Raw genomic sequence first — 27,693 nt, 5'->3', positions numbered from 1 at the left:
AGAGCTCGCTGAGAGAGAGCTCGGTGAGAGAGAGCTCCGTGAGAGAGAGCTCCGAGAGAGAGCTCGGTGAGAGAGAGCTCGGTGAGAGAGAGCTCGGTGAGAGAGAGCTCGCTGAGAGAGAGCTCGGTGAGATAGAGCTCGGTGAGAGAAACTTCGGTGAGAGAGAGCTCGGTGAGAGAGCTCGGTGAGAGAGAGCTCGGTGAGAGAGAGCTCGGTGAGAGAGAGCTCGATGAGAGAGAGCTCGGTGAGAGAGAGCTCGGTGAGAGAGAGCTCGGTGAGAGAGACTTCGGTGAGAGAGCTCGGTGAGAGAGAGCTCAGTGAGAGAGCTCGGTGAGAGAGAGCTCGGTGAGAGAGACTTCGGTGAGAGAGAGCTCAGTGAGAGAGCTCGGTGAGAGAGCTCGGTGAGAGAGAGCTCAGTGAGAGAGAGCTCGGTGAGAGAGAGCTCGGTGAGAGAGCTCGGTGAGAGAGAGCTCAGTGAGAGAGCTCGGTGAGAGAGAGCTCGGCGAGAGAGACTTCGGTGAGAGAGAGCTCAGTGAGAGAGCTCGGTGAGAGAGCTCGGTGAGAGAGAGCTCAGTGAGAGAGAGCTCGGTGAGAGAGAGCTCGGTGAGAGAGCTCGGTGAGAGAGAGCTCAGTGAGAGAGCTCGGTGAGAGAGAGCTCGGCGAGAGAGAGCTCGGTGAGAGAGACTTCGGTGAGAGAGAGCTCGGTGAGAGAGACTTCGGTGAGAGAGAGCTCGGTGAGAGAGCTCGGTGAGAGAGAGCTCGGTGAGAGAGAGTTCGGTGAGAGAGCTCGGTGAGAGAGCTCGGTGAGAGAGAGCTCGGTGAGAGAGAGCTCGGTGAGAGAGCTCGGTGAGAGAGAGCTCGGTGAGAGAGCTCAGTGAGAGAGAGCGCGGTGAGAGAGCTCGGTGCGAGAGCGCTCGGTGAGAGAGCTCGGTGAGAGAGAGCTCGGTGAGAGAGCTCGGTGAGAGAGAGCTCGGGGAGTGAGCTCGGTGTTGAGAGATGCTCTACAGGTGTGAGGAGCACCAGGTGAGCTGTCACCATAGTGAGAATGGATTTGGAGATCCTGCTCACAAATGATAAACCTCTGTAGATCTGCATCTTGAACATTTCATTTGTTAAGGTGCAAATACTTGGTGTTCTGCATCTGCAGCGGGCTAGGCACAGACTCCCGGAGTTTAAATGCAGCTCGCACTGATTGCATCAAGGTCTCTCGTCAGCTAGATGCAAGGGTCCGACATGAGAGTTTCGGGAAGTCTCAATCCAGTTCCTGGAGGACATGGGCCTACTTCACAAAACTGCCTCGATTCATCCTAGGGTACTTACGGAAGTGGCCCTAGAAATAGTAGATGCATTGCTGGTCATTTCCAAAATTCTATAGACTCTGGAACAGTTCCCATGGATTGGAGGATAGCTAATGTAACCCCACTATTTAAGAAAGAGAAAAAGCGGGGAATTATAGACTGACATCGGTAGTGGGGAAAATGCTAGAGTCCATTATAAAAGATGTAATAGCAGAGCACTTGGAAAACAGTGATAGGATCGGACAAAGTCAACATGGATTTACAAAAGGTAAATCGTGCTTGACTAATCTACTGGAATTTTTTGTGGATGTTGTGGGAATGGTCAAATTCCTATCTAGAAACGGAGGTCGACTCAGGCGATCAATCAAAAAGGTTTTTAATGTCAAACTAATGAGTTTAAACAGATTGATGCAAGAGAACTATGAATACAGGTCTTAACAGGTTAGAGGCTCTACGAGGACTGCCTGGGCGGCCCCGTGGATGGCGTCATGACGTCATCACGTTTTTCCCGCGTTTGGGTGATCACGTGATTAGCGGCATGACGTCATCGCGTTTGCCCGCGCTCTTAAAGGGACCGCGCCCTGTACATGCAAACAGTATATACAATGGTACAGATTTAGTCTGTAGCTAACACATCATTAAAGGGAATTATGTACAGTTGTTCAGAGTCCCTCAGTGGCTCTGCCACATGTGCCCCCCCCCAGAATTGTCTTTAACGGAAAAAGTCAAACGGTGAGGGGGTCTGACGAGCCTGTCAGAACGACTCCTGTATTCCCGAAGCGGAAGCTGTTGGATGGCGGGCGGTCTGGCGGGTGGTTGCGCTTGTCCTGGCGTGACGACGCTGGGCGGCCCACCTCGTCTTGGCGGCTGTGTGGTCTCGATGGGACGGTCAAGGTCCAGGTGTGCTGGCTTCAAACGGTCGACCGAAATGTGGTCCGGTTTACCACCGACATCCACCGTGAAGGTTTTGTCTCCCGACTCTAACACGCGGAAAGGACCAGTGTATGGGACCTTGAGCGGATCTCGGTGAGCGTCGTGGCGGATGAACACGTATTCAGCTTCCTTCAGCTCTGCTGGAACGTGAGAGCTCTGAAACCCATGATGCGATGTGGGGACCGGTACAAAACATCTGGCTGCCTCCCGGTGACTGATAAGCTGGCCTGAGGCGGACCATGGCTCCGTTGGTGTTGGCAGGAAGTCCCCTGGAACTCGCAGCGGCTGACCATAAACGAGCTCTGCCGCGGAAGAGTGAAGATCTTCCTTGGGGGCCGTGCGAAGGCCCAACAGGACCCACGGCAGCTTGTCCGCCCATCCAGCATCTTGGAGGCTGGCCCGCAGTGCAGCTTTAAGCGATCTGTGAAAACGTTCACACAGACCATTCGCTTGTGGGTGGTAGGCTGTGGTGCGGTGTCATTTGACACCGAGTCCCTGAGCCACTGCATTCCAGAGTTCGGAAGAAAACTGCGGTCCCCGGTCCGAAGAGATGTCAGCAGGCACTCCAAAATGGGCGACCCAGGAAGAGATGAACGCCCTGGCCACGTCCGCCGAAGTAGTAGAGGACAGGGGAACCGCCTCTGGCCATCTGGTGGTGTGATCTACTGTGGTCAGAATGTGCGTAAAACCATGGGAAGGTGGAAGTGGTCCTACCAGGTCCACATTAACGTGGTCAAACCGTCGCTCCGGAACTGCAAAGGTGACCAATGTAGCCTTGATGTGGCGCTGTACCTTTGCTTTCTGGCAGACCACGCAGGTGTTGGCCCAGTCACGGACATCTTTATGCATGCCCCGCCAAACGAACTTAGATGACATTAGCTTCTGAGAAGCCTTCATTCCTGGGTGTGACAACCCATGTATGGTGTCAAACACCTTGCGGCGCCAGGCAACCGGCACAATAGGGCGAGGGTCCCGAACGGAGACGTCACACAGCAGCGTGGTACCTGCCGAATGGAACCAGACGTCGGCTAACCGGAGGCTAGTGATGTTGGTACGGTAAGCCTGCACTTCTAGGTCTGAGACTTGGTCTGCTGCCTTAGGCACGAAACGGTGGTAAAAGTTTACCATGTCGAGGAATTCCTGCAGGGCCTTTATGTTCTACGGGCGTGGAAAGGATGTCACCGCCTCTACTTTCGCTTGCAAAGGAACCGTTCCCTCTGAGGTGATGCGATGCCCCAGGAAATCAATTTGGTGCAGGCCAAACTGACACTTGGCTGGGTTGATGATTAGGCCGTGTTGGCTGAGGCGTCGAAAAAGGGTGCGTAGGTGACAGATGTGCTCCTCCTTATTAGGACTGACAATAAGAATATCATCCAAGTAGACGAAAAGGAACTTGAGGTCCCGCAGCACGGAATCCATCAGGCACTGGAAAGCCTGGGCGGCGTTCTCCAACCCAAACGGCATCCTTAAAAATTCGAAGAGGCCGAAAGGGGTGATGACTGCGGTCTTCGGAACATCCTGCGGGTGCACCGGGACCTGGTGGTAGCCTCGGACAAGGTCAACCTTGGAAAAAACGGTGTTTCCTGCCAAATGGGCAGAGAAATCCTGGATGTGGGGATCGGGTATCGTTGTTTAGGCGCTGATAGTCGCTGCATGGCCACCATCCGCCGCCAGGTTTCGGTACGATGTGAAGAGGCGAAGACCAGGGACTATTCAACCGGCGAATAATCCCTAACCGTTCCATTGTTGCGAACTCCGCCTTTGCAACCGCTAGCTTGCCAGGTTCGAGGCGCCGGGCCCGCGCGTGGACCGGGGGGCCGGTGGTGGTGATGTGGTGTTCCACACCATGTTTTGTGGCCGTGGAGGAGAACGTGGGCCTTGTCAGGTCTGGAAATTCGCCTAGCAGGCGAGAGACCTCATCCGGAGTTGGAAAAGCGCAGGAGACGGTGCGCGACATGGTGTTGCTACGATGGCAAGGGATAGAGTGAAAGGTGGCCGTGTTGATCAGCCGTCGGTTCCTTACATCGACCAGGAGGCTGTTGGCGCACAGGAAATCCGCACCGAGAATGGCTTGCAAAACCTTGGCCGTAACAAATTCCCAGTAAAACCGCTGGCCGCCGAAGCACACCTGGACCCGCCGCCTGCCGAAGGTCCGAATTGCACCGCCATTAGCCGCTTCGAGGGAGAGGCCATGCCTCCCAGCCTGTACATCAAGAGCTGACGCGGGTAGAATGCTGCACTGCGCTCCGGTGTCGCACAGGAACCGACGACCGGAGAGGGTATCTGTGATGAAGAGCAGCTTGCCTGCAGTGCCGATTGCCATCGTGGCCGCAGGGCACCCGTTAGACCCGTTCCTCGTTGGACGGAGTTGTTGCTGTTTTTTAATTTTTTGAGAGAAGCTGCAGGGAGGGCGGCAACATCAAATCAAATCAAATCAAATCAACATTTATTGTCATTGTTAGTGCACAAGTGCAGTACAATGAAATGTAGGCTTGCAGCTCCCGAGAGTGTACATTTGGATTAAGACATTTAAACATTCAACATACATTTGGCTTGTAGTATATTAACATAAATATAACCATAATAAAGTGCATTGGCAGATGTGCAGGCTTTAGAGTTTATTTGTGGAGTTCAGTAGGATGACAGCCCTGGGAAAGAAGCTGTTCCTAAATCTGGTCGTACGGGTGCGAATGCATCTGTAGCGTCTCCCAGATGGCAGGAGGGCGAACAGACTGTGGCTGGGGTGGGTAGGGTCTTTGATGATGGACCGTGACCTCCATAGACAGCGTTTCTGGTATATGTGCTCTATGGTCGGTAGCCGGGTGCCGGTAATGCGTTGGGCAGTTTTGACTACCCGCTGCAGGGCTTTCCGGTCATAGTAGCTACAGCTGCCATACCATACTGTGATACAGTTCGTCAGGATGCTCTCTATAGTGCAGCGGTAAAAGTTAGAGAGGATCAGGGGTGACAGGTTACATCCCTTCAGCCTCCTTAGGAAATATAGGCGCTGCTGGGCCTTCTTCACCAGAGAGGAGGTGTTGAGGAGCCAGGAGAGGTCTTCCGTGATGTGGACTCCGAGGAACTTAAAGCTGTCCACCCTTTCCACCACAGCCCCATTGATGTGGATGGGGGTGTGACTTCCGCCTTTGGACTTCCTGAAGTCCACAATGATTTCTTTGGTTTTCTTGGTGTTAAGGGCCAGGTTGTTCTCGGCGCACCACTTCACGAGATGCTGGACCTCCTCCCTGTAGGCTGACTCATCGTTGTTGGTGATCTGGCCTACTACCGTGGTATCATCCGCAAACTTGATGATAGTGTTGGAACCATTAACAGCCACACAGTCGTGGGTGAAGGGGGAGTAGAGGAGGGGGCTCAGCACACATCCTTGTGGGGCCCCCGTGTTCAGGGTCGGGGGGGGTGGTGTGGTTACCTAATTTGACAGACTGGGGTCTGTTTGTTAGGAAGTCCAGGGTCCAGTTGCAGAGGGAAGTGTTCAGGCCAAGAGTTTGGAGTTTGGTGGCCAGCTTGTTGGGGACGATAGTGTTGAATGCTGAGCTGTAGTCTATGAACAGCATTCTGATGTAGGTCTCCTTACCATCTAGGTGATTCAGTGCCGAGTGTAGAGCAGTTGTGATTGCATCCTCCGTTGATCTGTTTGCACGATAGGCAAACTGGTGTTGGTCAAGAGAGGCAAGAACACTGGCTTTGATGTGGGCTAAGACCAGTCTCTCGAAACACTTCATTATGATGGGTGTGAGTGCGACAGGTCGATAGTCGTTCAGGCACGTCACAGCCGTTTGTTTTGGCACAGGAATAATGGTAGCGGTCTTGAAGCATCGCGCCTTCGCGCCAAACCGTGCATGGTAGAAGCACAGCCCCGCAGGCTGAGGAGCTGGGGCGGCATCTGTGGGGGATGGGGGCCTCGTGGCAGCGCAGTACTGTTGCGTAACTGCGAATATTTTGTCTGCCTTGGCAGCGAGCGCTGCGCAGTCTTCGACCTCGGATCTGGCCAGGGCCGCTTGCACCTGCTCCGGTAATTGGCTGAGGAATAACTCTCTGAAGGGAAAGCATTCCAGTTCGGAGCCCAGGAGTGTGAGCATTTGGCTCATCTGCTCAGAAGGCTTGGAGTCCCCGAGCCCGGGCATAGCGAGCAGTCGATGGGCGCACTCTGATTTCGTGAGCCCAAAGACCTGTAGCAACCGCGCCTTGAGGGTTTCATACTTGTGGTCCATTGCGGGGGTTCTGGAGAAGACTGACGATCCGCGAAGCGGTAGAGCTGTCGAGTGCGGAGACCACGTATAAGTAACGGGTCTGATCCTCAAATATGCCTCTCAGGGCGAACTGGGCTTCAACTTGGATGAACCACGAGGTCGCTTGTTGCTCCCAGAACTGCGGCAGCTTCAACGAAACGGTGTTGGCCTCCATGCTGTGTTCCTTTCGCGAAAAACGTTCGCAAAAGTCGGGGTCACCAATGTAGGAATGGTCAAATTCCTATCTAGAAACAGAGGTCGACTCAGGCGATCAATCAAAAAGGTTTTTAATGTCAAACTAACGAGTTTAAACAGATTGATGCAAGAGAACTATGAATACAGGTCTTAACAGGTCGGAGGCTCCACGAGGACTGCCTGGGCGGTCCCGTGGATGGCGTCATGACGCCATCACGTTTTTCCCGCGTTTGGGTGATCACGTGATTAGCGGCATGACGTCATCGCATTTGCCCGCGCTCTTAAAGGGACCGCGCCCTGTACATGCAAACAGTATATACAATGGTACAGATTTAGTCTGTAGCTAACACATCATTAAAGGGAATTATGTACAGTTGTTCAGAGTCCCTCAGTGGCTCTGCCACAATGTAACTGGTAGAATAGATAAGGGAGAACTAGTGGCTGTGGTGTACTTGAACTTACAGAAGGCTTTCATTAAGGTCCCGCATAAGAGATTAGCGTGCAAAGTTAAGGCACATGGGATTGGGGGTAAGGTACTGACTTGGATAGAGAACTGGTTGGCAGACAGGAAGCAAAGAGTTGGAATAAACGGCTCTTTTCCCGAGTGGCAGGCAGTGACTACTGGGGTACCGCAGGGATTGGTGCTAGGACCCCAGTTATTCACAATATATATATTAATGATCTAGACGAGGGAACTAGATGTAATATCTCCAAGTTTGCAGATGACACAAAGCTGGGTGGGCATGTGTGCTGTGAGGAGGATGCAGAGAAACTCCAGTATGATTTGGACAGGTTGTGTAATTGGGCAGATGCATGGCAGATGCAGTACAATGTGGATAAATGCGAGGTTATCCACTTTGGTGACAAAAACAGGAAGGCAGATTATTATCTGAATGGCAATAGATTGGGAAAAGGGGAAGTGCAACGAGACCTGGGTGTCCTTGTGCACCAGTCACTGAAGGTAAGCTTGCAGGTGCAGCAGGCGGTTAAGAAGGCAAATGGTATGCTGGCCTTCATAGCGAGAGGATTCGAGTACAGGAACAAAGATGTCTTACTGCAGTTGTACAGGGCCTTGGTGAGACCACACCTTGAGTATTGTGTGCAGTTTTGGTCGCCTTATCTAAGGAAGGATGTTCTTGTCACGGAGGGAGTGCAGCGAAGATTCACCAGACTGATGCCTGGGATGGCAGGAATGACGTATGAAGAGAGATTGGGTCGATTGGGCTTGTATTTGCTAGAGTTTAGAAGAATGAGAGGGGATCTCATTGAAACTTATAAAATTCTAACAGGACTAGACAGACTAGAAGCAGGAAAAATGTTCCCAATGGTCGGGGAGTCAAGAACCAGGGGTCACAGTCTAAGGATAAGGGGTAAGCCAATTAGGACAGAAATGAAGAGGAATTTCTTCACCCAACGAGTGGTGAACTTGTGGAATTCTCTACCACAGAAGACAGTAGAGGCCAATTCATTAAATATATTCAAGAAGGAGTTGGATATATTTCTTGAGGCTAAAGGGATCAAGGGATATGGGGAGAAGGCAGGGACAGGGTACTGAATTTGGATGATCAGCCATGATCTCATTGAATGGCAGAGCAGGCTCGAGGGGCCAAATGGCCTACTCCTGCTCCTATCTTCTATGTTTCTATGTTTCTATCACTGAATTGGTCGACTCAATGAGAGAGGCCAAGAATGACTGATGTGGGAAACTGTCAGACTGTTGCAGTAGCGGGGTGGGGGGTCTTCTTCTTAGACCATTGGTGAGAGACATTACAGCAGAGTAGACGGAGTTTTATTCTGCATCTTACTGTGACGGAGGCATGCTAGGGGTGTGATAAAGCCAGGCAAGGTATAAGTTAGGAGCGGGCAAAGTGTGGGATCTTGGCGTGAGTTCTCAGATTTGCTTTGCTGATGATGGAAGTTTATCGGAAACCTTAATCATTGATTTTAAGGTATAGACAATGGGACAAAAACCGATGGTCCAACCGGTCATTCGCTGATTATCCTTTGATTGATTATGGAGACCAGTGATTGTCTTTTGATCAATTATGAAGCCCATTGCTCAGCCAGTAAGAACCCTTGTGACTGGTGCTGGTGCCTCTCTCAATCTATGCTCTGTTTAAATCAAGGCAAACGAGGGGTGAAGGGCGATCGAGGTGAGAAAGGGCGTGGACACCCAGGCCTCCCGGGCCCACCAGGCATCACGGGTAAGAGGAGGAGACTCCACCATATTCAGTGCCTCTCGGCTGTCTTTATGTATTATGTTTGAGGTTTGAGATTCTCAGTTGTGGAATCCTTCTCCCAGCTGATTGTATCTGGAGCCCATGCAGTTTAATCCCTTCCACACTCCATCTCTGCTAGACATGTTTTCATAGAACTACAGAGAGGTCAGCACAAAGAAACAGGCCATTCCCAGTCCGTGTCGGTGTTTACCCTCCAAGCGAGCAAACAGTCCTAATCACATTTACCCGCCCTGTTCCCAGATCCCTTCATCCCCTGATCCTCTCCTCTCTAATCCAATCTTCAATGTTAGAACATAAGAACATAAGAACATAAGAAATAGGAGCAGGAGTAGGCCAATCGGCCCCTCGAGCCTGCTCCGCCATTCAATAAGATAATGGCTGATCTGATCCTAACTGCCAATCTACTATCACAGAACCATCTCCTGAATCTAACAGAATTAGACACACAAAATAGGAGAAGGATTAGGCTACACGGCCCCTGGGCCCGCTCCGCTACCCACAGGGCCATGACCGATCCGAACCTAGACTCATGTCCAAATTCCTGCCCACTCCCCATAACCCTTTATTCCCTTTACTTCTAGGAAACTGTCTATTTCTGTTTTAAATTTATGTAATGATGTAGCTTCTACAGCTTTTTGGGGCAGCATATTCCATGGACCTACCACCCTCTGAGTGAAGTAGTTCCTCCTCATCTCAGTTTTGAAAGAGCAGCCCCTTATTCTAAGACTATGCCCCCTAGTTCTAGTTTCACCCAGCATCGGGAACATCCTCCCCGCATCCACCCGATCCAACCCCTTCACAATTTTATATGTTTCAATAAGATCGCCTCTCATTCTTCTGAGCTCCAATGAGTAGAGTCCCAATCTACTCAACCTCTCCTCATATGTCCATCCCCTCATCCCCAGGATTAACCGAGTGAACCTTCTTTGTACTGACTCGAGAGCAAGTATGTCTTTTCTTAAGTATGGACACCAAAATTGTATGCAGTATTCCAGGTGCGGTCTCACCAATACCTTGTACAACTGAAGCAATACCTCCCTATTTTTATATTCTATCCCCCGAGCAATGAAAGCCAACATTCCATTGGCCTTCTTAATCACTTGCTGCACCTGCATACTAACCTTTTGAGTTTCGTGCACCAGGACCCCCAGATCCCTTTGTACTTCAGTACTTTCCAGTTTCTTGCCATTAAGATAATAACTTGCTCTACGATTTTTCCTGCCAAAGTGCATAACCTCACACTTTCCAGTATTGTAATCCATCTGCCAAATCTCTGCCCACTTACTTAGCCTGTCTATGTCCCCTTGCAGGTTTTTTATGTCCTCCTCACTCACTACTTTCCCTCCCATCTTAGTATCATCTGCAAACTTTGATATGCTAAACTCGGTCCCCTCCTCCAAATCGTTAATATAGATTGTAAAGAGTTGGGGACCCAGCACTGACCCCTGTGGAACACCACTAGTTACTGATTGCCAGTCTGAGAATGAACCATTTATCCCAACTCTCTGCCTTCTGTTAGATAGCCAATCCTCTATCCATGCCAGAATATTACCCCCAATCCCGTGATTTTTTATCTTAAGCAATAATCTTTTGTGTGGCACCTTGTCAAATGCCTTTTGGAAGTCTAAATACACTACATCCACTGGTTCCCCTTTATCCACCCTATATGTTACTTCCTCAAAGAACTCCAGCAAATTTGTCAAACATGACTTCCCCTTCATAAAACCATGCTGACTTTGTCCTATTAAATTATGATTATCCAAATGTCCTGTTACTGTCTCCTTAATAATGGACTCCAAAATTTTACCTACCACAGATGTTAGGCTAACCGGTCTATAGTTTCCAGCCTTCTGTCTACTGCCCTTTTTAAATAAGGGCACAGCTTCTGCTTCAACCACTAACCCTGGGAGTGAGTCCCACATCCTCATAACTGTGAAGTTTCTCCTGCCCTCTGTTCTAAATCTCTTGCATTTAATCTTGTCTCTATGGCCCCTCATTCTCGACCCCTCACCTACTGGAAACTGGGCAACAAGAATCCACCTCCTACCAGGCCTGACCATTCCACTCAGCAACAGGCTAGGGGTGAATTATTCTCCTGGAGCTCTCCGGCTGCCTCTCACTGTAATCCCTACTCAGCTGGTAAATTTGGAGCTGCCCTACTTGTTGCGTGCTCTTGCTCATTAATCAATGTTGTTTATTGATGTCTCACTATCTAGTATTTTATAAGTATATCACCATTTTTCCCTATTGATTTGGGGAGTTCCAGTGCTACTGAGATTTTTGTAAAATAGAATCGCAAAGAAAACTCGAGGCCAGGTAGAGCTCTGCAGAGGCAGGAACATACATAGAATGACATCGAATCTACAGCCCAGAGTCAGGCCATTCAGCCCAACTGACATTTATGGTCCAAACAAGCCTCCTCCCCCCTCTTCTTTTACCTCTATCAGCATATCCTTCGATTCCTCACTCCCTCATGTGCTTATCTCGCTTCCCCTTAAATGCTGTACCTGCCCTGGGAGAGTTTGATGAGACAGTGTAGAGGGAGCTTTACTCTGTATCTAACCCGTGCTGTACCTGCCCTGGGAGTGTGTGATGGGACAGTGTAGAGGGAGGTTTACTCTGTATCTAACCCGTGCTGTACCTGCCCTGGGAGTGTTTGATGGGGACAGTGTAGAGGGAGCTTTACTCTGTATCTATACTATCCGCCTCAACCATTCCTTTTGTTAGCAAGTTCCACATTCTCGCCACTCTCTGATTAAAGAAGTTCCTCCTGAATTTTCGATTGGATTTATTGGTGACCAATTTATGGCCAATGTTCCCTCGAATTTTTTCCCCTGCGCGGGATCTCGCGATCGGTGTCATCGGCAAATTTAGAAATTCTACTCTGTATTCCAATATCCAGGTCAAATATATATATCAAAAAAAGCAGGGGCCACAGCACTGACCCTTGGGGAACACCACTGTCTACCAACCTCCAGTCTGAAAAACAGCCATTTACCATAACTCGCTGTTTTCTGTCCTTAAGCCAATTCCTTATCCAAGCTGCCACTGACCCACCTCTTCCATGAGCCTCAATTTTTTTAACCAGCCTTCTATGCGATACTTTGTGAAACGCCTTCCTAAAATCCATGTAGACAACATCCATTGCATTCCCTTCATCAATCCTCCCTGTTACTTCATCAAAAAATTCAATTAGATTAGTCAAACACGATCTGCCTTTTACAAATCCGTGTTGGCTCTCCTTAATTAGCTTAAACCTCTCTAAAACTTTACCCACCACTGATATTAAACTGGCCGGCCTGTAGTTACTAGGATTGTCCTTACACCCTTTCTTGAACAATGGTGTCACATTTGCCACTTTCCAATCCTCAGGCATCTCCCCCACATCTAGGGAAGATTGGAAAATTATGGCAAACCCTTCCGCTATCTTCTCCTCCAATTCCCTTAGCAACCTGGGATGCAAGCCATCTGGACCAGGCGACTTGTCCATGCTCAGCATATCCAACCTTTCTAGTACATCCTGTCTATCAGTTTTCACCCCTTCCATTACTTTTATTTTCCACTTCTACTGATATTTTGTCAGCATCCACCTCCTTAGTAAACACCGATACAAAGTACTCATTGAGTATTCTAGCCTTGCCCTGCACCTCTAAGCATATATCACATTCTCTGTCCCTAACAGGCCCCACCCCGCCTCTTACTACCCGCTTACTGTTTACATGCCGGTAGAAGATTTTTGGGTTCCCTTTTATGTTAACCACCATTCTACTCTCATATTCTCTCTTTGCCAATCTTATTTTCATCTTCACATCCCCTCTCAACTTATTGTATTTGGTCTGGTTCTCCCTTAAAGAATTCACCTGACATGCATCATACACCCTCTTTTTTTGTTTCATCATCTTCTCTATCTCCCTCGTCATCCAAGGAGCCCTTGCTTTGGTTCCCTTACCCTTCCCTCTTGTTGGAATGTACCTAGCCTGTACTTGGAACATCTCTTCCTTAAAGATAACCCATTGTTCCGTTACAGTTTTTCCTGTCAGTCTTTGGTTCCATTTTACCCAGGCTAGATTCTTTCACATCCCATTGAAGTTAGCCCTATTCCAGTTTAGAAGTTCCACTCTAGATTGTTCCTTGCTCCACTCCATTGCTAATCTAAATCTTATGATACGATGATCACTCGTACACAAGTGTTCTCCCACAGACACTTGGTCGACCTGGTCCATCTCATTCCCCAGCACCAGATCCAGCAATGCCTCCTTCCTAGTTGGGCCAAGAACATACTGGTCAAGGAAATCCTCCTGAACACTTTTCAGAAATTCCTTCCCCCCCTTTCCCTTTACCCTAGCATTATCCCAATTGATATTTGGGTAATTAAAATCCCCCAATATCACCACTCTATAGCTCTTGCATATCTCTGTGATTTCCCTGCAGATTTGCTCCTCTACCTCTCTCTCTCTCTTCTCTACATTTTCCCTATCAACCCCCTTCATAATTTTAAAGCCCTCTATTAGGTCACTCCTCAGCCTTCTCGTTTCGAGAGAAGAGAGCCCCAGCCTGTTCATCCTTTCCTGATAAGTATATCCTCTCAGTTCTGGTATCATCCTTGTGAATCTTTCTTGCACCTTCTCCAGTGCTTCTATATCCTTTTTATAATATGATGAAGGCAAGAGCTGTTCATAGTACTCCAAGTGTGGTCTAACCGAGGTTCAATGCAAGCCTGACATAACTTCACTGTCCCATCACACACTCCCAGGGCAGATACAGCATGGTTTAGATACAGAGTAAACCTCCCTCTACACTGTCCCATCACACACTCCCAGGGCAGGTCCAGCATGGTTTAGATACAGAGTAAAGCTCCCTCTACACTGTCCCATCAAACACTCCCAGGGCAGGTACAGCACGGGTTAGATACAGAGTAAAGCTCCCTCTACACTGTCCCCATCAAACACTCCCAGGGCAGGTACAGCACGGGTTAGATACAGAGTAAACCTCCCTCTACACTGTCCCATCACACACTCCCAGGGCAGGTACAGCACGGGTTAGATACAGAGTAAAGCTCCCTCTACACTGTCCCATCAAACACTCCCAGGGCAGGTACAGCACGGCTTAGATACAGAGTAAAGCTCCCTCTACACGATCCCATCAAACACTCCCAGGGCAGGTACAGCACGGGGTTAGATACAGAGTAAAGCTCCCTCTACACGATCCCATCAAACACTCCCAGGGCAGGTACAGCACGGGGTTAGATATAGAGTAAAGCTCCCTCTACACTGTCTCATCAAACTCTCCCAGGGCAGGTCCAGCACGGGTTAGATACAGAGTAAAGCTCCCTCTACACTGTCTCATCAAACTCTCCCAGGGCAGGTACAGCACGGGTTAGATACAGAGTAAAGCTCCCTCTACACTGTCCCATCAAACACTCGCAGGGCAGGTACAGCACGGGTCAGATACACAGTAAAGCTGTATCAATGTTATCGGTCTAGAAACAAATCACAGTGCTTTGTTTGCTTTTTTTTGTGGCCTTATTAACCTGGGTCGCTACTTTTAATGATTTGTGTATCTATTCTACATTGGCTGTGAAGTGCTTTGGGACATCCGATGGTCATGAAAGGTGCTATATAAATACAAGTCTCTCTTATACAAGTCTAGGAACATAGAAACAGGAGTAGCCCATTCAGGCCCTCAAATTTGTTCCATTATTCATTTTGATCATGGCTGCTTAATATGTCAACTTTTTATGACTTGATGCCCTTACCGAACAAAACTCTATCAATTCTCAGGCTCAAGAGTTTCAATTGTCCCAGCATCCACAGCCTTTTGTGGCAGAGAATTCCAGATTTCCACTACACAAGATCATCAGAATTTGTTGGAATGGGGGGTGGTTCCTGTTGATTCCACTGAATCCCAATTTGTTGACTTGGATTTGTCTTTCAAAAACATGTTTGAAAAGCCCCACCTGATGAGGGTAGACATGGTTTCCTCCATCTTCGGAAATATTTTCTATGTATCCAGCCCATAAAGTGACCTGTATCTGCACAGGGTCAAGTCCCACAGTTGCTTTCCTGCCCCTCCAATGATCTCCCATTGCTCCTCCTGTGCCTGTGACTCCCTCTGTGGTCCAGTAGCCAAGGAGTAAGTCCTGAAGTTATGAAAAGTGCAATATAAATGCAAGTTCGTTCTTTCTTTCTTTCCAGGACCCCTAGGAATGCCAGGACGGAGTGTAGGCGGCAGAGACGGTGATTATGGTGTGTCAGGTGTCCCCGGACAGCACGGGCGCCCTGGTCTGCCCGGGCGCCCTGGGATACCCGGATTCTGTGAAGCTGCTGCTTGCTTAGGGGCCTCGGCGTTCCTGGCATCGGGCGGGGGACCGGACTTCAAGGGGCCGTGAACAAACCGTGACCGACAGCTAGTGCGCGGCCAAACAGGTCACCAAGTGCCGCATGCATGGCGGAGAGGGAGGGGAGGAGAACACGGTGCCAGCCAGGAAACAAACCCAACAGAAGCGGTTTCCTTGAAGACTGAACTGATTTAAAATATTTGGTGCTTTTAAAAAAAAAAAGAAACACAAAGGAAATGAAAAAAGAAAAAAAGTTATTGCTTTTCAGATTAAATGAAAGCCCAAAGAGTTTAAAAAAACAGATTTTGCATTGGCATGTTTATTTGAGCGAGGATTGAATTGATGTACATTGGTTCCTAACTTTTCATTCAGTTTAATTATTTTAAAATGAGTAAGACAAACTATGTGGGGATGTTAATAGTGATGTGAGTTTGTGTCAGTCCCTTGTGTAACGCTGCATGGTGCTGCAGCCTGTCTCTCTGTGTTTGTGTGTAATGGCGTTCCTTCTCATTGTATTCTTTAATGGATTAAATGTGTTATTAACGGGGTCACCTTGTTATATAGTCTGACCATGTGCAGAGACCCAGCCCATTGCGGATGTGCTCTCTCCACCACCTCACTCATCTTCTCACCACAGTCTGCTACATACTTATTCCACATCCCTCTCAGGGCCCAGCCTGTTGGGTTCGGTGAGCCACTTTTGTCGTGGTAAGTGACAGGGCGAGCTCTGAGCATGGCAGCTCTGATGGGATGAAAAAGTAAGCAAAACTGCAAGCGCTGGAAATGCAAAATACACCGTAGGTCAGTCAGCATCGGGAAGAGTAATGGCAGGTTGATGTTGTGGATAATTCTGATCAAACCTTCTCCTGGAGAGCAATGTAAAGTAGCGGCAGTCTGACACGGTGCTGTTGTTGGGCTCCCACAACCCATATGATGGGAACACCACACCCACCAGACGCGAGTATCCCACTGGATGTCAACCCAGAATCCCAAGCTGGAGCTCCGGTCGGTCTCCGCTCGCTGGGACGGTCTGGAGTGGGTTTGAAACCTGCAACTTCTGACCCAGAGGCAGGCATGCTACCACTGAGCCAAGGGCTCGCTCCACGATGGTTGGCCAAAGGATAAGATGTCTTTTCTCTTTCAGGTGCTGGTCGACCTGCTGGATATTTCCAGCATTTTGGGGTTTTATTTGAAGAGTTCTTTTAAACTTTCCCTTTTGGTTTAATTTTGATTGGAGCAACGTTGACACTGAGCTGTGTTGTGAATGGTGCCAGGTGTCATCTTTCAGCGAGTGGGTGCTTGAGATCACGTTGGGCAATGCAGGACACACTGAAGCCAGCCAACAGTCTGAGTTTCGCACTGTCATGGTATCTCTACAAACCCTGCCCCCCCCCCCTCTCCAATGCAGAGAAGGTCCCCATGAGTGGCAGCAAACCAACCAACTCAACTGAGGATCTTCGTCACCATCTGCCCCACTGTAAATGTACAACTAGTGTTTTAGAGATTGGCACAGAAGAAAATACTGGTCCATGAATCAAACAGCAAAAAGCCAAGATGAGGACCCTGTGGTAATGGCCTTAATCAGTAGGTTATTTCCCTGCCTATGACTTGGCAGATAGAGGCTTCTTGATAAAGAGGATTTTTGAAGCCACTGTTCATACACCCAAAAATAAAATAAACCTTGCTGATTAACTTCATTACTATCATTTATTTATTATGTTTTTAATCTTGTGCGATTGTAAAGACCGTGTGTTTGTCTCTCGTTGTACCAGACCATCCAATAAAATGAACATTTTGTAAAAGACAACGTTTTTCTGTCGCCTGCAGATGATCCCATGCTGACCGTGCACCCTGGCCTTGCGCTGGGACCGTGCACCCTGGCCTTGCGCTGGGTCCGTGCACTGGGACCGTGCGCTGGGACCGTGTACCCTGGCCTTGCGCTGGGACCGTGCGCTGGGACCGTGCACCTTAGCCTTGTGCTGGGTCCGTGCACTGGGACCGTGTACCCTGGCCTTGTGCTGGGACCGTGCGCTGGGACCGTGCACCCTGGCCTTGTGCTGGGACCGTGCACCCTGGTCTCGGGCTGGGACCGTGCGCTGGGACCATGCACTCTGGCCTTGTGCTGGGACCGTGCGCTGGGACCGTGCACCCTGGCCTTGTGCTGGGACCGTGCCCTCAGCACCCTGGCCTTGTGCTGGGACTGTGCCCTCAGCACCCTGGCCTTGTGCTGGGACCGTGCACCCTGGCCTTGCGCTGGGACCGTGCACTCGGCACCCTGGCCTTGTGCTGGGACCGTGCACCCTGGCCTTGTGCTGGGACCGTGCACCCTGGCCTTGCGCTGGGACCGTGCACTCGGCACCCTGGCCTTGTGCTGGGACCGTGCACTCGGCACCCTGGCCTTGTGCTGGGACCGTGCACTCGGCATCCTGGCCTTGTGCTGGGACTGTGCACTCGGCACCCTGGCCTTGTGCTGGGACCGTGCGCTGGGACCGTGCACCCTGGCCTTGTGCTGGGACCGTGCATGCGGCACCCTGGCCTTGTGCTGGGACTGTGCACTCGGCACCCTGGCCTTGTGCTGGGACCGTGCGCTGGGACCGTGCACCCTGGCCTTGTGCTGGGACCGTGCACCCTGGCCTTGTGCTGGGACCGTGCATGCGGCACCCTGGCCTTGTGCTGGGACTGTGCACTCGGCACCCTGGCCTTGTGCTGGGACCGTGCACTGGGACCGTGCACCTTAGCCTTGTGCTGGGACCGTGCGCTCGGCCCCCTGGCCTTGTGCTGGGACCGTGCCCTCAGCACCCTGGCCTTGTGCTGGGACTGTGCCCTCAGCACCCTGGCCTTGTGCTGGGACCGTGCACCCTGGCCTTGCGCTGGGACCATGCGCTGGGACCGTGCCCTCAGCACCCTGGCCTTGCGCTGGGACCGTGCACTCGGCACCCTGGCCTTGCGCTGGGACCGTGCACTCGGCACCCTGGCCTTGTGCTGGGGCCATGCGCTGGGACCGTGCACCTTAGCCTTGTGCTGGGACCGTGCGCTCGGCCCCCTGGCCTTGCGCTGGGACCGTGCACTCGGCACCCTGGCCTTGCGCTGGGACCGTGCACTCAGCACCCTGGCCTTGTGTTGGGACCGTGCACTCAGCACCCTGGCCTTGTGTTGGGACCATGCGCTGGGACCGTGCACCTTAGCCTTGTGCTGAGACCGTGTACTCGGCCCCCTGGCCTTGCACTGGGACCGTGCCCTCAGCACCCTGGCCTTGTGCTGGGACCGTGCGCTGGGACTTCGCATCCTCACTTTGCTCTTTACTTCTTGTTGTTTTGTTTTAATTCTACGCCTTTCACTGTCAATAAATGTGTAAATAAAACTACAGAGCTGAAGAGAGCTTGTCGAGTGGTGATTTATTCCTCTCTGATGTCCCCCACTTGTCTTTATTTGGAAGGAGACACCGGAAAGACCTTGGTTGGGGCTCAGAGTCCATTCCATGTCAGCCGTGGCTCAGTGGGTCACTAACCTCGCAATCAGAAGGTCGTGGGTTCAAGTCCCGCTCCATGAGACTTGAGCACAAAAGTTGAGGCCAAGATCAGATCAGCCATGATCTTATTGAATGGCGGAGCAGGCTCGAGGGGCCGCATGACCGACTCCTGCTCCTGCATCTTATGTAAAACAGAGGCTTACACTCCAGTGCAATACTGAGGGAGTGCTGCACTGTCGGAGGTGCCGTCTTTTGGATGAGACATCAAACTGAGGCCCCGTCTGCTCTGTCAGGTGGATGTAAAAGATCCCACGGCACTATTTCGAGGAAGAGAAGGGGAGTTCTCCCTGGTGTCCTGGCCAATGTTTATCCCTCAGCCAACATAACAAAAACAGATGATCTGGTGATTATCACATTTCTATTGGTGGGAGCTTGCTGTGCCCAAATTAGCTGCCGCGTTTCCTACATTACAACAAAAACTACACTTCAAAAGTACTTCATTGGCTGTGAAGTGCCTTGGGGTGACCTGAGGTTGTGAAAGGTGCAAGTCTTTCAATTTTCACTGCATGGGGAAGTAATCGCATTTCAGGCAGTGAGAGTAGAAATTGGCCCAATTTCTCTCTGGATCTCACACTATGCCAAACCATTGATGGTGTCTCATCCACCAGGCCTTCAGCAAGGTAAGCTAACTTCAGCCGAATAGCCTTCCTGGTGTCTCACTTGTACTCTGCTAATTAACAGCAAGTAATTTGCTACTTCATTTAAATACCTGATCATGTTGCCCTTTTAAAGGGGTATGATTAAGAAGTTTGCAGATGATACTAAAATCAGCTGTGTGGTTGATACTGAAGAAGGAAGCTGTAGACTGCAGGAAGATATCAATAAATTGGTCAGGTGGGTAGAACAGTGGCAAATGGAATTCAATCCGGAGAAGTGTGAGGTAATGCATTTGGGGAGGGCTAACAAGGAAAGGGAATACACATTAAATGGTAGGACACTGAGTAGTGTAGAGGAACAAAGGGACCTTGGAGTACATCTCCACAGATCCCTGAAGGTAGCAGGCCAGGTAGATAAGGTGGTTAAGAAGGCATACGGAATGCTTGCCTTTATTAGCCGTGACATAGAATACAAGAGCAGGGGGGTTATGCTTCAACTGTATAAAACACTAGTTAGGCCTCAGCTAGAGTACTGCGTGCAGTTCTGGTCACCACATTACAGGAAAGATGTGATTGCACTAGAGAGGGTACAGAGGAGATTTACAAGGATGTTGCTGGGAGTAGAGAATCTTCGCTATGAGGAAAGACTGGATAGGCTGGGTCTGTTTTCCTTGGAACAGAGGAGGCTGAGGGGAGACCTTATTGAGGTGTATAAAATTATGAGGGGCCTAGATAAAGTGGATAGAAAGGACCTATTTCCCTTAGCAGAGGGGTCAAAAACCAGGGGGCACAGATTTAAAGTAATTGGTGGAAGGTTTAGAGGGGATTTGAGGGGAAATTTCTTCACCCAGAGGGTTGTGGGGGTCTGGAACTCACTGCCTGAAAGGGTGGTAGAGGCAGGAACCCTAACCACATTTAAAAAGTACTTGGATGTGCACTTGGGATGCTGTAACCTGCAGGGCTACGGACCAAGAGCTGGGAAGTGGGATTAGGCTGGATAGCTCTTTGTTGGCTGGGTCGGACACGATGGGCCGAAATGGCCTCCTTCCATGTTGTAACATTCTATCCAAGTCTGACTCGAACAGCATTGGAGGATGGGGTCAGAGCTGTGGGCAATCAGCCAAATCTGGACTTCCCCACCTCCCACCACCACCCCCTCCCCAATCCTTCGACCTTAGAGGGACCTGGGGGTCCTTGTGCATGAAACACAAAAAGTTAGCGTGCAGGTGCAGCAAGTAATCAAAGGCAAATGGAATGTTGGTCTTTATTTCAAAGGGGTTGGAGTATAAAAGCAGGGAAGTCCTGCTACAACTGTACAGGGTATTGGTGAGACCACACCTTGAGTACTGCGTACAGTTTTGGTCTCCTTATTTAAGGAAGGATATACTTGCATTAGAGGCAGTTCAGAGACGATTCACTGGGTTAATTCCAGACATGAGGGGGTTGACTTATGAGGAAAGGTTGAGCAGGCTGGGCCTATACTCATTGGAATTCAGAAGAATGAGAGGTGATCTTATTGAAACATATAAGATACTGAGGGGGCTCGACAAGGTAGATGCAGAGAGGATGTTTCCCCTCGTGGAATACAGTCTTAGAATAAAGGGTCGCCCTTTTAGAACTGAGATGAGGAGGAATTTCTTCTCAGAGGGTCGTAAACCTGTGGAATTCTCTGCCCCAGAGAGCCGTGGAGGCTGGGTCATTAAATACATTTAAGGTGGAGATAGACAGATTTTTGCAAGATAAGTGAGTAAAGGGTTATGCGGAGCTTTGAGCCCAAGATCAGCCATGATCTTATTGAATGGCGGAGCAGACTCGAGGGGCCAAGTGGCCTATTCCTGCTCCTATTTCTTATCTTCTTATGTTCTTAGCTCCACCCCTGCACTCAACCATTTGCCCAGTAATGGACAACTTATAGCTGGAATTTTAGAAGGATCTGGAAGGTGAAGTCTGTTCATTAAGTTGCAACCACAAACGAGAGACCTTCTCCTCCTCCCAGGAGGAAAGGTTGGAACTCTGGAATTCTCTGCCCAGAGGAGCTGTGAATGCTGAGTCTTTGAGTATATTCAAGGCTGAGATCGATAGATTTTTGGACTCCAGGGGAATCGAGGGATACGGAGATCGGGCGGGAAGGTGGAGTTGAGGTGGATGATCAGCCATGATCTTATTGAATGGCAGAGCAGGCTCATAAGAACATAAGAAGTAGGAGCAGGAGTAGGCCATACGGCCCCTCGGGCCTGCTCCGCCATTCAATAGGATCATGGCTGATCCGAACCTAGACTCACGTCCACTTCCCTGCCCGCTCCCCGTAACCCCTAATTCCCTTATCTGCTAGGAAACTGTCTATCTCCGTTTTAAATTTATTTAATGTCGCAGCTTCCACAGCTCTCTGAGGTAGCAAATTCCATAGATTTACTACCCTCTGAGTGAAGGAGTTTCTCCTCATCTCAGTTTTGAAAGGGCAGCCCCTTATTCTAAGATTATGCCACCTAGTTCTAGTCTCACCCATCAGTGGAAACATCCTCACCGCATCCACCCGATCAAGCCCCCTCACAATCTTATATGTTTCGATAAGATCGCCTCTCATTCTTCTGCATTCCAATGAGTAGAGGCCCAACCTACTCAACCTTTCCTCATAAATCAACCCCCTCCTCTCGGAATCAACCGAGTGAACCTCCTCTGAACTGCCTCGAGGGCAAGTATATCCTTTCTTAAATATGGAAACCAAAACTGTATGCAGTATTCCAGGTGTGGCCTCACCAGTACCCTGTATAACTGCAGCAAGACTTCCCTGTTTTTATACTCCAACCCCCTTGCAATAAAAGCCAAGATTCCATTGGCCTTCCTGATCACCTGCTGTACCTGCATACTAACCTTCTGTGTTTCATGCACCAGGACCCCCAGATCCCTTTGTACCGTAGCACTTTGCAGTTTCTTGCCATTTAGATAATAGCTTGCTCTTTGATTTTTTCTGCCAAAGTGCATAACCTCACACTTTCCAACATTATATTCCATCTGCCAAATTTCTGCCCACTCACTTAGCCTGTCTATGTCCTTTTGCAGGTTTTTTATGTCCTCCTCACTCACTGCTTTCCCTCCCATCTTTGTATCGTCGGCAAACTTGGATACGTTGCACTCGGTCCCTTCCTCCAAATCGTTAATATAGATTGTAAAGAGTTGGGGTCCCAGCACTGACCCTTGTGGAACACCACTAGTCACTGATTGCCAACCCGAGAATGAACCATTTATCCCAACTCTCTGTTTTCTGTTAGATAGCCAATCTTCCGCCCATGCCAGTATATTACCCCCAATCCCGTGATTTTTTTATCTTGTGCAGTAATCTTTTGTGTGGCACCTTGTCAAATGCCTTTTGGAAGTCCAAATACACCACATCCACTGGTTCCCCTTTATCCACCCTGTTTGTTACGTCCTCAAAGAATTCAAGCAAATTTGTCAAACATGACTTCCCCTTCATAAAACCATGCTGACTCTGTCCGATTAAATTATGCTTATCCAAATGTCCTGTTACTGCTTCCGTAATAATGGACTCCAACTTTTTACCAACCACAGATGTTAGGCTAACTGGTCTATAGTTTCCAGCCTTTTGTCTACTTCCCTTTTTAAATAAGAGTGTTACATTAGCAGTTTTCCAATCTGCTGGGACCTTTCCTGAATCCAGGGAGTTTTGGAAAATTACCACTAATGCATCCACAATCCCTACCGCTACTTCTCTCAAGACCCTAGGATGTAAGCCATCAGGTCCAGGGGATTTATCTGCCTTTAGTCCCATTATCTTACCAAGTACCACCTCCTTAGTGATTTTAATCGTGTTTAACTCCTCCCCCCCTATAGCCCCCTGTTTGTCCAGTGTTGGGATATTTTTAGTGTCTTCTACTGTAAAGACTGATACAAAATATTTGTTCAGCGTTTTTGCCATCTCCATGTTCCCCACCACTAATTTCCCAGTCTCGTCCTCTAAGGGACCAACATTCACTTTAGCCACCCTTTTTCTTTTTATATAACTGTAGAAACTCTTGCTATCTGTTTTTATATTTTTTGCTAGTTTACTTTCATAATCTATCTTCCCTTTCTTAATTAATCTTTTAGTTATTCTTTGCTGACTTTTAAATGATTCCCAATCTTCTATCCTCCCACTAGATTTGGCTACTTTATATGCCCTTGTTTTCAGTCGGATACTATCCTTTATTACTTTACTTAGCCACGGATGGCTGTTTTCTTTTACGCCCCTTTTTCCTCAGTGGAATATATTTTTCTTGAAAGTTGTGAAATATCTCTTTGAATGTACACCACTGCTCCTGTACCGTCTTACACCTTAATCTATTTTCCCAGTCCACTTTAGTCAACTCTGCTCTCATACCTTCATAGTCTCCTTTATTTAAGCTCAGTACGCTGGTTTGAGATCCAACTCTCTCACCCTCCAACTGAATTTGGAATTCAACCATGTTATGGTCACTCATTCCAAGGGGATCCTTTACTAGGACATTTTTTTATTAATCCTGTCTCATTACACAGGACCAGATCTAAGATTGCCTGCCCCCTGGTTGGTTCAATAACGTACTGCTCAAGGAACCCATCCCTAATGCACTCTATGAACTCTTCCTCAAGGCTGCCCTGCCCAATTTGATTTGTCCAGTCAATATGAAAGTTAAAATCCCCCATGATTATAGCTGTTCCCTTATTACAAGCCCCAACTATTTCCTGATTTATACTCCGACCAACAGAGTTGCAACTGTTAGGAGGCCTATAGACTACACCCACTAGTGACTTTTTCCCCTTATTATTCCTTATTTCCACCCAAACTGTTCGAGGGGCCGTACGGCCGACTCCTGCTCCTGTTTCTTATGTTCTTGGATCCAGGACAGGTGGAAGCGATCGTCCTGCCATTGTCCAGCTCTTGCAATCCCAAATTTAAAAACATCTTGCATTTTGAGCTAGTTTCCAGTGGGGAGGAGTGTCCATGGCAGTTAACCGCCTCTCCTGTCTGGTGCTGTTACCGAGAGCCAGAAAGTCAGAGAAAGAGAAAAAGTCGAGCAGTAAATAGCGAGTTGGTGAGATGGGAGGGAGGTCAACCTCTTCTGGGACTGAGAGGAGGGAAGGGAATGCTGCCATTACTTTGTACTATGCCTGACCTGTGAGTGGCCGGCAAAATACAAAATTAATAATGCTTTGATCTTTCCAGAATGTCATTTCTCAGCTTAGTTGGTGCACGGAATAAAAGGGAGCATGCTGGGATCCTTCATTTGGGCTCATTTTATTTTTTCCATATTAGATGCCAATATTGATCAAAGCGAAATTAAACCCTTTCAGGTTAAAAGGAAATATTAAACTGTGTGTGTAATTGGTAGAAGTAGCTTTCATTACTCTCTCAGTATAGATCAGTTTCCAGAAAGGAATGCAGTTGCCATGAGTGAACCCCCTGTCCCTTTAAGGGATTCCCTCTATCTCTGGGATCTTCCTGAAACACAGTCCCTTCAACGAGATTCACTGTCCCGTCAATGAGATTCACAGTAACCCTGGGAACTCCCTGAAACACTGCCCCTTTAAGGGATTCATGCTAACCATGGGAATTCCCTGAATCAGTGTTCCTGTAAGAGATTGGCACTATCCCTGGGAATTCCCTGAAACACTGCCCCTTTAAAGGGATTCACGCTAACCCTGGGAACTCCCTGAAACAGTGTTCCTTTAAGAGATTGGCACTATCCCTGGACCTGCTGATCGGGTCCTCTTTCCACCTATTTTGCTCAATTCAGTTCACTCTACTGGCTGAGGCTGTTGGAAGGCTAAGATGAAAATCAGGAAATAATGAGAGGTTACCCAAGGTCAGAGAGGGAACCCAGGGGTAAGGAAGTGAAGGAGCTCTGAATGTGGAGTACATTTAGAGAATGAGATCATTCTTACAGTGAGTGATCCAACATTCTTCCTTCATTAGGCCTTATTATATAAACAACTTCATAGGATCTTCAAAATTACAGCACAGATGGAGGCCATTCGGCCCATCGTGCCAGTACTGGTGCTAGCTCTTCAATTAGAGCTGTCTACTGCAGTCTCATTTCCCTGGACTTTACCGCATCCCTTTTATATTGTTCCTTTTCAAATGTTTGTAGGGCTGGAGGAGGTTCCAGAGATAGGGTGGGGCGAGGCCATGGAGGGACTTGAACATGAGGATGAGAATTTTAAAATTGAGGCGTTGCTGGACTGGGAGCCAATGTCAGTCAGTGAGCACAAGGATTGTAGTGTATTGTCACATGGTTTGTCATGTGGTTTTTCTGAGCATGCTCAGTTCGCTCTGGCTTAATAAACAAGCACATGGACGAGCAGCTCATCCTGTCTCTGTCCTTCACTTGTTCTAGCCACATATATTACATTTTGGCGACAAGAATGGATCCCAAAGCCATTTTTCAGGATCGTGGAAGGACACAGTGCTCAACCTTCGAGTGGATAAGTTTACGGTGAATTTGTGACACCTAAACTGAAGTTTTGCGATGTTTTACCGTTAATGCGCATGCAGAATCATCTGTGCTTCATCTTCGCATGTGTGTATACACAGCAACAGCGGCATTGATTCTCACAGGTACACAGGTAGCGTGCTGACTCACTATTCAACGGGATCGGGACAATCATGGCCGCAACTCCAGGATTCATCGGAAGCCTCGGCATGTATGGCCGAGCTCACGAACCATTCAGTTCTTACATTGAGCAGATGGAGATGTTTTTTAGGGTCAAGAACATTATTGAGATTGAAGGTGTAGATGAGAATGTTCAAGCTCAAAATAAAGTAATTCGTGAGTGGAAAAAAGCAATTTTTCTAATGGAGATCAGGCCAGATGTCTACAGAATGTTGACGAACCTACTCATGCCAGGGAAAGCAAAGCATGTCGAGAAACTCGAGCACCATTTTGACCCACAGCCATTAGAAATAGTGTAATGATCAGTAACCTGTCATTCTGGAATGGTACACTAGGTGGTGCTGTATGTATATAAGAGTAGGCTACCCACGATGCACCAGGCTACCCACAAGGCAGCAGTCAAGATGGATGCCTCTACGGATACTGTACCTAGTCCACATGTGCTCAATAAAGTGTCTAACAAAAGCTAGCTGTTCTTAATAAAAACGACTAGTTATTAATGAACATAACATGGTACCAGGATTGGTAAGATCTGCTGAATATTGTGCAACGCGACATGGAGAATTTGAAGCCACCAGAGCATTTGAAACTTACAGGAAATATCAACTACAATTGGCAGACATTTAAACAACAATTCGAACTCTACATTGCTGCCATCGGGTACGGTACGAAGCCAGATGCAAGGAAAATAGCGTTGCTGCTCACGGTTGCAGGCCCACAGGCGATAGAGGTATTTAATACATTTGTATTTAATCCAGAGGAGAACAGAGAAAAATTAGACGATGTGCTAAAGAAGTTTGATACACATTGTTCTCCCAAAAAGAATGAAACCTATGAGAGGTACATCTTCCGTTCTCGGACACAGCAGCAAAATGAGACTTTTGATAGCTTTATGACTGATCTGAAACTGAAAGCACAGACATGTAATTTCTCCGAGCTGAAAGCATCCATGATTCGTGACCAGATTGTGTTTGGTATTCATGATAAAAAAAGTCAGGGAACGTCTGTTGAGAGAAACCGAACTAACATTGGAAATTGCTGTGAAAATATGCCAAGCCAGCGAGCTAGCTCGAAAGCACGTGAAGACTTTCAGTGAAATCAATAATGATGCGATTGTAATGAGTGATAATGCTGCTGTCGGTGCTGTGTCCTACAAGGGGAAGAACCGTGGGCAGAACAGAAATGAAAAGCAATCAGAGGATGAAATTTTTAATTGTAAACGCTGTGGTTACAAACACCAGTTAAGACAATGCCCAGCGTTTGGAAAAATGTGCACAAAGTGTAATGGAAAGAATCACTTTGCCAAACAATGCTTTTCAAAAGTAAAAACAAAGAAAGGGCAACGAGTTAATGTGATTGAGGACACTGATTTAAGTGAGACATGTTTTGTAGGGATGGTGTCATGTGACAATATCAAAAAGGATACAGAAAATGTGCAGCCCTCAGGAATTAACAATGCTGAACATAAAGTTAATACAGTAAAAGAGGACAAATGGATGATCCCACTGCAGGTAAATGGAGCATTAGTTACATTGAAACTAGACACTGGGGCAAAAGCAAACTTAATCAGTATGAGTGACATTAAAAACATGAAAGAAAAGCCCAAAATACAGAAAAAGTCAGTACTACTGAAGGACTATAATGGACAGAAATTAGATAGCTTAGGTGTAT

General features: G+C 48.4%; 1 protein-coding gene across 1 annotated transcript in view; it reads left to right on the top strand.

Moving 5' to 3' along the window:
• Positions 1-15,801, top strand: part of col9a2 (procollagen, type IX, alpha 2) — a 168,974-nt gene extending 153,173 nt beyond the window's left edge. Inside the window, exons 22-23 of the mRNA XM_085963164.1 lie at positions 8,803-8,880; positions 15,111-15,801. Coding sequence (XP_085819290.1) covers positions 8,803-8,880; positions 15,111-15,304 — 272 coding nt within the window. The 3' untranslated portion in view covers positions 15,305-15,801. The remainder of the gene's footprint in view (positions 1-8,802; positions 8,881-15,110) is intronic.
• Positions 15,802-27,693: the final 11,892 nt, after the last annotated feature.

This window comes from Somniosus microcephalus, chromosome 20 (genome assembly GCF_052327205.1).
Source record: "Somniosus microcephalus isolate GS21.2 chromosome 20, FLI_Smic_1.0, whole genome shotgun sequence".
NCBI classification, from domain to species: domain Eukaryota; kingdom Metazoa; phylum Chordata; class Chondrichthyes; order Squaliformes; family Somniosidae; genus Somniosus; species Somniosus microcephalus.
Note: the sequence above shows the minus strand (reverse complement) of the source record. Positions and strands in the feature narration are given on the sequence as shown.